The sequence below is a fragment of the Mauremys mutica genome, chromosome 14, assembly GCF_020497125.1.
Source record: "Mauremys mutica isolate MM-2020 ecotype Southern chromosome 14, ASM2049712v1, whole genome shotgun sequence".
Taxonomy (NCBI): Eukaryota; Metazoa; Chordata; order Testudines; family Geoemydidae; genus Mauremys; species Mauremys mutica.
This window is the reverse complement of record NC_059085.1, coordinates 6,630,974-6,645,719: the sequence shown is the minus strand read 5'-3', so window position 1 is coordinate 6,645,719 and position 14,746 is coordinate 6,630,974. Positions and strand designations below refer to the sequence as shown.

The 14,746-nt window shown below is 46.5% G+C and overlaps 1 protein-coding gene across 4 annotated transcripts in view; it reads right to left on the bottom strand.

Moving 5' to 3' along the window:
• The window catches only part of TSNAXIP1 (translin associated factor X interacting protein 1), a 57,011-nt gene that overhangs the window by 34,144 nt on the left and 8,121 nt on the right, over positions 1 to 14,746 (bottom strand). For 3 of the 4 annotated variants that reach the window (XM_044987376.1, XM_044987375.1, XM_044987374.1), the window contains 4 exons: positions 9,976 to 10,066; positions 7,376 to 7,482; positions 2,824 to 2,947; positions 702 to 795 (listed from right to left, as the gene is read on the bottom strand). In XM_044987376.1, coding sequence (XP_044843311.1) covers positions 702 to 795; positions 2,824 to 2,947; positions 7,376 to 7,482; positions 9,976 to 10,066 — 416 coding nt within the window. The remainder of the gene's footprint in view (positions 1 to 701; positions 796 to 2,823; positions 2,948 to 7,375; positions 7,483 to 9,975; positions 10,067 to 14,746) is intronic. The other variant, XM_044987377.1, reaches the window with a different exon arrangement.

Genomic DNA, 14,746 nt, shown 5'->3' with positions numbered 1-14,746 from the left:
ACGGACTCCTTTCCCCAGTTAAGAGCCTGCTGCCACCATCCAGGATACTGCTGCACAAAGAAAGATTTTGGGACTAGCTAGTCCAGGGGAATGGTAATGGGACATCGAATATTTCACCTCCAGGACACTGCTTCAATGGAGATGGAACTTCTACCATCTGACAGCTGGTCGCTGGCCTGTGTGAGATGAGTGGCTGGTTAGTCTATTTCTATCCATCTGCAGTGTTTATAAAGCGTACATTGCTGTGACCTCTGAGCACTGGACAAGTTTGATGTACACTAGGATCTACCTGGAAGCAGTCACTTCAGTCTTTGCCTGCCCTGCTATAAGTGTTATCCCAACCCTCGTTTCCAATGCAATTGGATTCACATAATTAAAAACATCGGCCCACTCCACCATGAGAGTGGTCCTTCTGGGGCAGAGTTGAGGCACTGCTGCTGCCTGGCTTGGGTCCATTCTGGAGATGGATGGGTGGAAATTCTCTATCAGTGAGGCAGAACCAACAGATCATTAGACAGACAGACTCTCCGGTTCACAATAAGTATAAGAGGTAGTTAACAAGAGCCCATTTATTATTATTTTGTCATTGAAGCCTGCCTCCACTGCTCATCCTGTAACTATCCGATACAGCTAATCTACTGTGTAAAGCCACCTGTCTAGAATGACTGTTACTCCCAGCAGAACAGAATCCAAGATCTTACCCAATGTAACTTCATACTCATTCTTTATGGCAGACAGCAGGGGCTTGTAGGTTTTGAAGTCCTCTATGAAGAACTCAAAGATCTCTCTATAAGGCTAACAGAAGACAGAGAGAGAGAGAAAGGGAGCACTATCAAGGACTCTGTTCATTTTCCTTATCCAGAACTTTGGACTAGCTGTTGAGGCAATCACTGTTGCTGTGTTAATGACTGCACAGATAATGTAGTTGTCAACATCCTTTTAAAAATACTGTAATTTTTTAATAAAATAAACACTATTACATTATCTGCATATTGAGAATTGGATCCCAAAGTAAGTCACAAAAAATATACTTCCAGCTTTGCCATTGAAATGCAACAACCTCTGGGGTGGAGAATGACAGACAAGAATGGGAAATGTTGACAGTGGGGCAATGGGAAAGTTTGGCCAAGTATCCCAGGGCAAATCCCCAATCATATGAAAAATGCCAAGGGATCTTTAGTGTCTGAGCAGAGCTGACAGGACCTCAGGTTTTGGGGTAAGCAAGTTTTGTTCTGTGTGGTAGCTAAGTTATTTGCAGAATATGAGCCAGTTGTGTCTGATCAGGGTTTGCCCTTAGAGTTCAAGATAATTATAACATGATGTTTATTCCCAATATCTCCAATATCCCTTACATTTGGTGCCAGTGCTTGATATTCATTGAAAGCCTGGAACAGGAGCTATCTAGTGACACCAAATTCCATGTAAAATTCCAAGCCACTATAGAGTTAGACCTGGACATGAAACTAAGTAATTTGGTCTTTTTTATAACTTTTCCCTTGTTTAGTACAGACATTTACTGCCAAGCAGAACAGCTACAGCAGTAACAGGTAACTGTAAAGGGATTATATTCCTGTAGACATCTCTGTAACGAACTACTTCTATTTTCTTCTATTCATTTCGTTTTAACTAAGAAAGGCATTCCTGGCAGTGCCTCAGAGTTCCTCACATCCCCACTGCATGCTGAACTCTCTAATCACCATGGGGTGTGCCTCCGTACTAAAGATAAGCGAAAAGAGACACTGCTTTGCCCCATTGTCAGTGTTGTCTATTTAGACACTAAGGGCGGCTGGGCAGGGATTCTCTCCCTACCTGTATGGTCAGTGCTCTGCACAAGAGGGTCAAACTCATTTGAGAGGGAGTGGAAATTAGTCCCTTTCAGTCGGTGTCCCTGGGCTGGAGTACCATGCACCAGGAAGGGCTTCCCAGTCTGACTGCAGACTGGACCCCTTTACTGAGGCAGTTGGGGGGTTCACTTAAAGAAATTTCTCATTTATGAAACCTCCTTCCCTCTGTCCAGTTACCTCTCTTTATTCCCCTCCACCCAACCCTTTCCCTCACCCCCACTGGGGTTCTTTCCCCTCTCTTGTGGCCCCTTTGGGGATTTGTCTCTGTCTCCTCACCCCCAAACTGTGTGAGTGGGGAGAGTAGAGCAAGAGCTGCTTCCCTGAACCTGGGGTGATCTGATCTGCAGAAGGGGAGGCCGGGAGAAGCAGCCACTCCTCGGAGGCCAGGGCTCAGCAGGGGCAGGGAAGAGAGAAGGAAGAAGCCTCTCCACTGCGCACATTTGTCAGCAAGGCTCTACAAAGGGGCTCAGCCGGAGGAGGGGGACTCAGTGACCCATGCCCAATCTCGCATGAGGCTGGAGAAATGGGTCTTGGGGTCAGATCTGGCCCCTGATCTGTACGCTTGGAACCCTGGCCTGGGAGAATGGGGTCCTGGTCAAGTGTGGGACCTGTTTATTTGTATCATAGTAGTGCAAGGCCATAGTCTGGAACTTCAGCAACTGCATTTGGCCCACGAGTTGCATTCTGGGGCCCAGTCACATTTCCAAAACCAATGGAGAAATGAGGTAGTGGCTGCTCAAGAAAATCTGAAGTGTTCTAGGAGGTGCTCAGTGTTATCATCAGAGCACAGTTACACTGCTTTGTGCACATTGCTTTAAAGTGCCAAGCAAAGCCAGTTCTCATTCAGCACTGGCCAAAGAGTCCTCTCTTTCCATCTGCTTTTCTTTTAAGGAACCTATGAATGGCCAGTTAAAAAAAAAAAAATCCATCCCACTCTGCACTGATGTTTGAATTCACCAGTGTCTCCCTTCCATCAGACCTGGAGCTTAAGTTCCTGAGCGTTCTCTTTAGTCAGGTCCAGAGACTGCAGCTCTTTCCTTAGGTAGCATTCCAGCTCCTCCAGGTATCGTGGTTTTGCAATGGTAAGAGAAGCCTGTTTCTTGCTGCAGACAGACAGAAAATGACAGGCAAAATTCTACCACATCTATGGTTTACAATCAATGAGCCCTAGGGTTCTCTCCTCCCACCCCCCATAGCTTTAGAGTGGATCACTTTACTGTGGCGGTACATCTTTCCAATATGAGAGAGTGGCTGAAAGGAACAGCGGCAGATTCGTTTGCCACCCAGCCAGATTTGCCCACACAGCTCAGGTTCAACAGGGCTGTGCCTCGTATATAGGTTGCACTACAAAGAGACTCACATTTTTCCCTGCTGAATATCTGTGAAAAGAAGTATTGGAGTCCATCTCTATTTGTGTCAGTCTGGAGTACAGTGTGTATTTGAGGCAGAGAGCAGGTCTTCCCCCCATTACATTTTCTGTCCTCCCATCTAGGCTCAAAACTAGAGGAGATCTGGCAATCTGGCATTGGAGTTCTCATCAAGGTGTGTGTGTGAGAGAGAGAAAGTGTGTGTGCGCATGTGTGAGAGAGTTTGTCTGTCTGCTCCTCCGTGTGTGTGCGGCGCCTCGCCTTGCACCAACCCACTTCCCATTACTAACCTCGCAACCAGGGCTAGCCTCCAGTGTCCTGGCTGGCTGACTGGCCAAGCTGCTGGCCTGCAGGGAGGTGACAACTCCCAGTCACCAGCAATACAGGGTTCAGATGCAGCCAAATTTACTTGAACACTTATTTACATCAATCGAATTTGTTCTGGTTGGAGCCTGCTCTGTTGGCTGACAGGAGTTGTAGTCAACTCTGTCCTGGAAAGCGCCTGACTGCCTAGGCGAGATACCCAGGGAAAGGCCTGAAAGGTCTGGAAATGGGGGGTGGGGTAAAGGCATTCCCCTTGGGGGTAGGGCTATTCCTGGCATGCTGACATTAGGATTCTTCAGCCACCTACAGTATGTCTCCCCCACTGGGACACCTTTTTGGTATAGAAAGCCAGGCTGGGGGTGCTGTATCAGGAGATAATAAATGCCAACTGATTAGTTTCAGATGACTCAGAGAAAATCTGAGTTCTTTGTGCAGGAAACAGAGAGCTCTCTAGGACAAGGGTGCCTTTTTCCTATCCCCTCTTCCATACTTGCTACATTGTGCTAATTAACAACAGTTACATTTAAAATCTCCCAGACCTCTTAATTATCATACCATCAAAGCTTCTTAGAGTCTGCAAAAACAATGAGGAGTCCTTGTGGCACCTTAGAGACTAACACATTTATTTGGGCATAAGCTTTCATGGGCTAAAACCCACTTCATCAGATGCCTGGAATGAAAAATTCAGTAGGCAGGTATAAATATACAGCACATGAAAAGACAGGAGTTGCCTTACCAAGTGGGGGGGTCAGTGCTAATGAGGCCAATTCAATTAGGATGAATGTGGCCCATTCCCAACAATTGACAAGAAGGGGTGAATATCAACAGAGGGAAAATTACTTTTTGTAGTGCTAATGAGGCCAATTCAATTATAGTGGAGGTGGTCCATTCCCAATGGTTGACAAGAAAGTGTGAGTATCAACAAAAGGAAAATTATTTTTTTGTAGAGACCCAGCAAGTCCCAGTCTTTATTCAGGCCTAATTTAATGGTGTCAAGTTTGCAAATTAATTCCAGTTCTGCAGTTTCTTAAGTCTGGTTTTGAAGGTTTTTTGTTGAAGAATGGCCACTTTTAAGTCTGTTATTGAGTATCCAGGGAGATTGATGTCCTCTCCTACACAAGATCCATTGTCTACAGCCAAGCCCTAGGATACAACTGCATTTGCTCCAATCCCTCAGACAGAGACAAACACCTACAGGATCTCTATCAAGTGTTCTTAAAACTACAATACCCACCTGGGGAAGTGAAGAAACAGATTGCCAGAGCCAGAAGGGTACCCAGAAGTCACTTACTACAGCACAGGCCCAACAAAGAAAGTAACAGAACGCCACTAGCCATCACCTACAGCCCCCAACTAAACCCTCTCCAGCGCATCATCAAGGATCTACAACCTATCCTAAAGGATGATCCCTCAGTCTCACAGACCTTGGGAGACAAGCCAGTCCTCGCTTACAGACAGACCTCCAACCTGACGCAAATACTCACCAGCAACTACACACCACATCACAGAAATACTAACTCAGGAACCAATCCCTGCAACAAACCCCGCTGCCAACTCTGTCTGCATATCTATTCAAGGGACACCATCACAGGACCTAACCACATCAACCACGCCATCAGGGGCTCGTTCACCTGCACATCTACCAACGTGATATGTGTCAGCAATGCCCCTCTGCCATGTACATTGGCCAAACTGGACAGCCTCTATGCAAAAGAATAAATGGACACAAATCAGACATCAAGAATTGTAACATTCAAAAACCAGTAGAAGAGTGCTTCAACCTTCCTGAACACTCAGTAACAGACTTAAAAGTGGCCATTCTTCAACAAAAAAAGTCAAAAACAGACTTCAGCGAGAAACTGCAGAACTAGAATTAATTTGCGAACTTGACACCATCAAATTAGGCCTGAATAAAGACTGGGAGTCGCTGGGTCACTATAAAAAATAATTTTCCTTCTGTTGATACTCACACCTTCTTGTCAACTGTTGGGAATGGGCCACATCCACCCTAATTGAATTGGCCTCGTTAGCACTAACCTCCCACTTGGTAAGGCAACTCCCATCTTTTCACATGCTGCATATTTATACCTGCCTACTGTATTTTTCACTTCATGCATCTGATGAAGTGGGTTTTAGCCCACGAAAGCTTATGCCCAAATAAATTTGTTAGTCTCTAAGGGCATGGCTACACTTGCGAGTTACAGTGCATTAAAGCACACGCGTCGTGTGCGCTCTAACTCACGACGCGTCCACACTGGCAAGGCACGTAGAGCGCCCGGACTCCGCGGCTAGAGCGCTCCTGGTACTCCACCTCGGTGAGTGGAATAACGTTTGATGCGCCCCCACTGGAGTGCTGCAGTGCCCATGTGGATGCCCTGGTCTGTTAATGTGCTCTGATTGGCCTCCGGAAGTGTCCCACTATGCCTGTTCTAGCCACTCTGGTCATCACTTTGAACTCTACTGCCCTGCCCTCAGGTGACCAACTGTCAGACACACCCTTTAAATTCTCTGGGAATTTTGAAAATCCCCTTCCTGTTTGCTCAGCCAGGCGTGGAGTGCGCTCAGCGAATCTTTCCAGGTGACCATGCCGCCACCTGCCAGGCGATCCCCAGTATGGAGCAATGGCAAGGTGCTGGACCTCATCAGTGTTTGGGGGGAGGAAGCTGTCCAGGCCCAGCTGCACTCCAGTCGTAGGAATTACGATACCTTTAGGTAGTTATCAAGGGACATGATGGAAAGGGGCCATGACCGGGACGCACTGCAGTGCACGGTTAAAGTGAAGGAGCTGCGGAATGCCTACTGCAAACTCTCGTGAGGGAAACTGCCGCTCCAGTGGTGCCCCCGCAACCTGCCGTTTCTACAAAGAGCTGGACGCGATACTTGAGGGTGACCCCACCTCCACTCCAAGGACCACCATGGACACTTCAGAGCCCAGTTCAACAAGGGAGGAGGAGGAAAGTGGGAGTGAGGGTGCTGAGGAGGAAGACACCCTGGCATCCCTAGATGCATGCAGCCAGGAGCCGTTCTCAAGGCAGGAGGAAGGTAGCCGGTCATGGCGGCTGGTGCTTGGGGAAGGACAAACACCAGAGGAGGTTCCTGGTAAGCGGCTTTTATTTTGGGAAGGAAGTTATTCAGTGTGGGCTCCTGGGGCAAGGAGGGTTGAAGGGTTAGGGCTGCATGCATGCCTAGGTGAGGAATAGGGTGTTGATGTCCTCTCTCACATCACGGTAATCGGCCTCAGTGATCTCTTCAGAGGTCTCATGCAGAAGCTGGGCAATCCGCTTGCGCAGGTTCCTTGGCAGAGCTACTGTGCTCCTTGTCCCAGTCAGGCTAACATGTCCGCGCCTCTGTGCCGCGAGAGGCGGGGGGGGACCATTGTTGCACACAGGCAAGCTGCATATGGGCCAGGGGCAGAAGGGGTATTTCTCTACGGTTCTCCAGGAGCTTGTGGATCATTGTGGGCATTTCATTGACATTAACGCAGGCTGGCCCAGAAAGGTGCATGACGCACGCATATTTCAGAACACCAGCCTGTTCAGGAAGCTGCAAGCCAGGACTTTTTTCCCAGATGAGAAGATCACCATAGAGGAAGTCGAAATGCCCATTGTGATCCTTGGAGACCCCGCTTACCCTTTAATGCTGTGGCTCATAAAACCCACCACACACTGGAGTTCCCACTGATGCAGCTGAGTAGCAACGGTGGTGATTTTGTTCTATAATTCCTGGGTGTAGGCAAGCCCAATTTCTGCTACCCTGGAACATCCTGGGCCTATTTCCCAGACTCAGTGCTGTATGGTGCAGTTTTTCCTAGCACTTTTAATAATAAAATGCTAGTCTTACCTTCTCCCCTCTGGAAGACAACAGGGTTTCCGACTCTGTAGGATAGCCTGCCCAGATGCATATGCAGGCCATGTGGACAAACGACCTCCAACAGAAAACTGATAGGCCTGAAAGAAAAGCAGAAATCACACCTGTGAATCCATCTGTGCCCAGTGTTTCTAAATGGGGTAAGAATAATCAGGTGCCTTTCTAGAACAAGCACAGATGGCCCAGTGAAGGATCTTAAGGGACAGTTAAACTCAGGAAAGAGAAGGTGCCAGAAAACCCCTTGCTCTCAGCTGGGGTTAGCCACATCCGAAGACTAGTTGAACTATTCTCTCTCTCTCTCTCTCTCTCTTTTTTTTTTTTTTTTTTAAAAGAAAATGACTGTACTGAGTGGTTTAGTTAATTAAACTAGTGCAGGGGTAGGCAACCTGCGGCACGCGAGATGATTTTTAGTGGCACTCACAGTGCCCGGGTCCTGGCCACCGGTCCGGGGGGCTCTGCATTTTAATTTAATTTTAAATGAAGCTTCTTAAACATTTTAAAACCTTTTTTACTTTACATACAACAATAGTTTAGTTATATATTATAGACTTATAGAAAGAGACCTTCTAAAAAGGTTAAAATGTATCACTGGCACGCGAAACCTTAAATTAGAGTGACTAAATTGGGGGGGGGGGGGAATAAGCATGGGGAAATAGTTTTACACAAAGTAAACACCCCACCCCCCCAGTTCCTCACATCTCCTTGTCAATTGCTGGAAATGGGCCATTTTCATTACCACTACAAACAGTTCTTTTTCTCTTCTGCTGATAATAGCTCACCTTAACTGATCACTCTCCTTATAGTAGGAGTACTTGTGGCACCTTAAAGACTAACAAATTTATTGTAGCATGAGCTTTCGCTTTGCGGATACAGACTAACACGGCTGCTACTCTGAAACCTCTCCTTATAGTGTGTATGGTAACACCCATTGTTTCATGTTCTCTGTGTATATATATATCTTCCTACTGTATTTTCCACTCCATGCATCCGATGAAGTGGGCTGTAGCCCACAAAAGCTTATGCTCAAATAAATGTGTTAGTCTCTAAGGCCTTGGCTACACTGGCGCTTTACAGCGCTGCAAGTTTCTCACTCAGGGGTGTGAAAAAACACCCCCCTGAGCGCAGCAAGTTACAACGCTGTAAAGCGCCAGTGTAAACAGTGCCCCAGCGCGCTGGGAGCTAATTCCCACGGGGAGGTGCAGTACCTGCAGCGCTGGGAGAGCTCTCTCCCAGCACTGGCGCCGCGACCACACTCGCACTTCAAAGCGCTGCCGCGGGAGGGCTCCCGCAGCAGCGCTTTGAAGTTGCAAGTGTAGCCATACCCTAAGGTGCCACAAGTACTCCTGTTCTTTTTGCGGACACAGACTAACACGGCTGCTACTCTGAAACCTGCCTAATGAAGGCGGGCCCTAAAGAAAAGGATCAATTGCCAATAAAATTGAATTTCCTTTAAAAAAAACCTGAATTGCCTCTGAAAAAAGAAGCAGACCCCCGTGGTGAATTCTGAAAGCCTCCCAGCCATTTCAGAACTTTACCACTGCTGCATCTTGCAAGGTTTCTCAGTGACACACTGACTTCCATAAATCATGATTTCCTTGGAGAAGAGTGTTGAAGGAGTTGACTTGCCACTCTTTATGTTCACTGTTATCACGGGATAGTTGGAGTTCTGATTGTCTAATACAAATTCCTTATGTCTGGAAACTTTATAAAGAGTTAACCCTGGGGGAAGTTTTAATTTCAGGATGCCAAACATGATCCTGTGATGGTTTAAATGTCCCTCTGACCTCAGTAAAAGTGAGGAAATTGTACTGGTGGAGCATTGTGACTCCAATTTACTGAGACTTAAAAATATATTGTGTTGTGAGAAAAGTGCTAAAATGACTTCCCAATTGTAGGAACAAAGCAGTACAGTTTGCCCTGAGAGTTACTGTGCTATGATTAGGATATACAGCTCACTCCAGGAGCTGACGCATTCACAGAGTGCCACTAAACTGTCACAATGGTGTTTGTTTTTGTAAGAAACAATGTGTGACTTGTCCATTTCCTCCTGCCCTCCCAAGTTATCTACAATAATATGTTGTTTCTGGAGTTTGCTCTCTGTTAAAGGGACACACTTCTACAAGCAGGTTAAGGTTTTATTTTACTCAGTATCACTGCCACATTTGAAGGAACTGATGTTCTTTTAAGTAGCTTTTAGCTCATGATCACATAGCATGTGATGTCAAGTCTAATTTTGTTTACTGCATCGGACAAATTCTGGCTTTGGTTGTCTGCCATATTGTGGTTATACTCAACAAAACTGCAACCAAGAGGAGAAGAGAATTGAAGCACAAAAATCTGCCAGTGGTTATTCAAAGACTCCAGCCTGCAATACGGTTTCTTGATCTGAAAAGCCAGGGATTGCAGCATTGTACGCTGAGACTTGTAGTCTCTATGGCTTGCACAGAGATGAACGCAGCTGCAATTTGTTTCATTTTATAAATGTCTGGCATGGCCCTTGGGCTTCTGGCAAGTTGCCAAAGCATCCCCAGGTTGACAAAGATTAGGTGCTCCGTGGGTATATTTCCACTCACCAGAGTCTTTCGTTTCTTCGGAAGGATGTGTTTCAGACTACCAATCCGTATTTGGTAATTTGAAGTCTCAGGTGAAGGTAGACTAGGTGCCCTGTGTAATGGCAGGAAAAGAAACATACATTTCAAAAAATGTGCAACAACATCCAAAATACTATTCTGAATGTCACTGGGCAACAAAAGATATGTAATTCCATCACCACCAGCTGGAACCCAATATGCTACAGAAACCAGTGGTTTAGTGAGCTCTCCTAATAGGATGGGGGTGATAATAATGGAAGAGGGCAGAATCCAGGGGCAAGGTTACTTACTCATTATGCCTTTTTCACATCACATCTCCCCATTTGTTGCTACCAACGATACTCAGCACTTATAATTTCAGAGCTCCATGTGGCTGGAGTAGGTTAGTATTATTGTCCCCATCTTCTAGACACAGTAAATTAGAAATACAATCCTGTTGACCATCTCTGCTTCACTTGACAGGAAGTTTTTGGAAAGTGTAGGGGATACTTTTCTGGTTCAAGTGCTGGAGAAACCAACTAGGGGCAGAGCTCTTCTCAACCTGCTGCTCACAAACAGGGAAGAATTAGAAGGGGAAGCAAAAGTGGATGGGAACCTGGGAGGCAGTGACCATGAGATGGTCGAGTTCAGGATCCTGACACAAGGAGGAAAGAAAAGTAGCAGAATATGGACCCTGGACTTCAGAAAAGCAGACTATGACTCCCTCAGGGAACTGATGGGCAGGATCCACTAGGAGAATAACATGAGGGGGAAAGGAGTCCAGGAGAACTGGCTGAATTTTAAAGAATCCTTATTAAGGTTGCAGGAACAAACCATCCCAATGTGTAGAAAGAATAGTAAATATGGCAGGCAACCAGCTTGGCTTAACAGTGAAATCCTTGCTGATCTTAAACACAAATAAGAAGCTTACAAGAAGTGGGAGATTGGACAAATGACCAGGGAGGAGTATAAAAATATTGCTCAGGCATGCAGGAGTGAAATCAGGAAGGCCAAATCACACTTGGAGTTGCAGCTAGCGAGAGATGTTAAGAGTAACAAGAAGGGTTTCTTCAGGTATGTTAGCAACTAGAAGAAGGTCAAGGAAAGTGTGGGCCCCTTACTGAATGGGGGAGGCAACCTAGTGACAGAGGTGGAAAAAGCTAATGTATTCAGTGCTTTTTTTGCCTCTGTCTTCACAAACAAGGTCAGCTCCCAGACTACTGCACTGGGCAGCACACCATGGGGACGAGGTGACCAGCCCTCTGTGGAAAAAGAAGTGGTTCAGGACTATTTAGAAAAGCTGGACAAGCACAAGTCCATGGAGCTCTGTGCACTGCATCCAAGGGTGCTAAAGGAGTTGGCGGATGTGATTGCAGAGCCATTGGTCATTATCTTTGAAAACTCATGGCGATCAGGGGAGGTCCCGGATGACTGGAAAAAGGCTACTGTAGTGCCCATCTTTAAAAAAGGGAAGAAGGAGGATCCGGGAAACTACAGGCCAGTCAGTCCCTGGAAAAATCATGGAGCAGGTCCTCAAGGAATCAATTCTGAAGTACTTAGAGGAGAGGAAAGTGACCAGGAACAGTCAGCATGGATTCACCAAGGGCAAGTCATGCCTGACTAACCTAATTGCCTTCTATGACGAGATAACTGGCTCTGTGGATGAGGGCAAAGCAGTGGGAAGGTTATTCCTTGACTTTAGCAAAGCTTTTGATACGGTCTCCCACAGTATTCTTGCTGGCAAGCTGAAGTATGGGCTGGATGAATGGACTACAAGGTGGATAGAAAGCTGGCTAGATCATCGGGCTCAATGGATAGTGATCAATGGCTCCATGTCTAGTTGGCAGACGGTTTCAAGTGGAGTGCCCCAAGGGTCAGTCCTGGGGCCGTTTTTGTTCAATATCTTCATTAATGATCTGGAGGATGGCATGGACTGCACCCTCAGCAAGTTTGCAGATGACACTAAACTGGGAGGAGTGGTAGATACGCTGGAGGGTAGGGATCGGATACAGAGGGACCTAGACAAATTAGAGGATTGGGCCAAAAGAAATCTGATGAGGTTCAACAAGGACACTGTTACAGACTAGGGACTGAGAGGCTAGGCAGCAGTTCTGCAGAAAAGGAACATGGGGGTTACAGTGGTCGAGAAGCTGGATATGAGTCAACAGTGTGCCCTTGTTGCCAAGAAGGCTAACGGCATTTTGGGCTTTATATGTAGGAGCATTGCCTGTAGATCAAGGGATGTGATCATTCCCCTCTATTCGACATTGGTGAGGCCTCATCTGGAGTATTGTGTCCAGTTTTGGGCCCCACACTACAAGAGGGATGTGGAAAAATTGGAAAGAATCCAGTGGAGGGCAACAAAAATGATTAGGAGGCTGGAGCACATGATTGCTTGGGAGAGGCTGAGGGGACTGGGATTATTTAGTCTGCAGAAGAGAAAAATGAGGGGTAGTGGTGGTGGCAGGGCTCTGGCGGCATTTTAAAGGGCCCGGAGCTCCGCTGCAGTGGTGGCAGCTGGAGCCCCAGTCCCTTTAAATCGCCCCTGAGCCCCGGGACTCCCAGCCGCCTCTGCAGCTGGTAGCTCCGGGAGTGATTTAAAGGGCCCAGGGCTCCCGGATGCAGCTGGAGCCCCAGGGCCTTTAAATTTTGATTTAAAGGGCCTGGGTATTTAAAGGTCCTGCCTCTTCTGGTTGAGGCCATGCCTCCTGTTGAGGCCATGCCCCCTGCTCAGGACTCTGGCGTACCAGTAAGTCCTTTAAGTTACTTTCACCCCAGGGTACCAGATGACACAGAACAGGGAGTAATGGTCTCAAGTTGCAATGGGGGAGGTTTAGGTTGGATATTAGGAAAAAAAAATTCACCAGGAGGGTGAGGCGGCACTGGAATGGGTTCCCTAGGGAGGTGGTGGAATCTCCTTCCTTAGAGGTTTTTAAGGTCAGGCTTGACAAAGCCCTGGCTGGGATGATTTAGTTGGGGTTGGTCCTGCTTTGAGCAGGGGGTTGGACTAGATACCTCCTGAGGGCCCTTCCAACCCTGATAGTCTCTGATTCTATGACAGAGAAGATTCAATGAATTCAAGCCCACTGCTGACCAAACACTCACTCATCTCTCAGAGTTGGCGACCTGCTGCCTTTGGTTGTAATGTGTAATTTTCTTTGGCTGCTTTCATTTTGTGCCCCCTTAATCGCTTTTTGGATTCACTAGCACAGATTTCTGGGTTGGATATGCAGAGGGTGTAACCAGGAGCACTCCTTCCAAGACCAGCTGCTTACAAATGCAGATGACTAGAATTTATAAGGGGTAAAAATATGGCTGCACTCACATCTTTTGGGGAAATAGGGTTGCCACCTATTTGACTCCATGATACAGCAGAACTATGGTTATTTCTGGATGTTTCAATGAAGCTGCATTGTCACTTTGTCACACACGGCCACAGCACTGATCTGTCACTCAGGCCCGCAACCTGGGAGTCATCTTGAACTCATCTCTCTCTCTAGGTCCTTACATCCAGATGATGTCGAAATCATACAGATTCTTTCTGCTTAACATCTCTAAGATATGGTCTTTCCTATCTATCCATACAGCTAAAACTTTCATCATTACTGCAGCCGCCTTTTCTCTGGCGTTGACAAATGCAACTATGCAATCCTTCAGAATGCTGTTGCACAGGTCACTTTCCTAGCCTGTCACTATGCGTCACCCCTCTCTTTGAATCCCTCCACTGGCTCCCCCTTCTCAACTGCATCAGAAGTAAGCTACTTATCTTAACTTTCAATGCCCCTCATGACCTACCCCCACTCTACCTATCATCTTTCACTACTGAGATGTCAACTCCCAATGATCAGGATGCCAGCCTCCACTCTCTCACTCTTTACATTTCCAAACAAGCACCTTTGTGCTTTCTTTCATGCTACCCCTCACACCTGGGAGGAGCGCCGATGTACATCTGCAAAGCTACCTCATTATCCTCCTTCTAAACACCCTTTCAAACTCTCCATTGCCACAATGCCAACAAAAACTTGAAAATGGCCAGGCTGCTGGCTTGCTAAGATAACTGCCCATCACACTAGTGTGTGTTGTTCATAAATGTACAACCAGCCTAAGACTTTTAACTGGGAACACTTTAGAAACCTAAAAGTCTAGTAAATAAATTGCTTCAGAAAATCTGTTCTCAATGCTTTTGTAGGTGCCAAGAAGAAAAGAGGTCTCCAATATTTTGAAATCCTACGTTATTGTTAAAGTGGTGAGGTATTGTTGGCAGATAGACACGGGCTGCAGCTATGTGCTACTGGAAACATTTCTGAATATCTCCAGTACATCACAGGTTGTAAAACATGAAATAACTTGCATCTTTAAGGATCCGTAACAATCAGATAATGGAACTGCAATTTTAATGCATCTACTGCTTCATTTAATCAAAATGGATCCTAACCATCCAGAGATGTAAAATCATATAATCACACCTGTAGCTAACCATGAGCCTGAACCATGCACTAAGCGCCCTCAATCCCCAGTGACTTCAATAGAAATTAAGTGAATTTAGCATTCTGGAGAACATGCTCAGATTTTTGCAGGGTTGGGCCTTCAGACTGGATTGCTGCTATTACCTAGCTGCCACAAGTGTCAAGAAGGCATTTTTCTCCCAGATGCACCATTGGACTATTGGCCAGGTGCATGCTGGGTTTTCTTCTTCTTACTGACAGAAGCAGGATCTCAGACTAGATTGCCCATGGTTTGGTATGGAAAATCCCATGCTCCATACCCTGTGAAA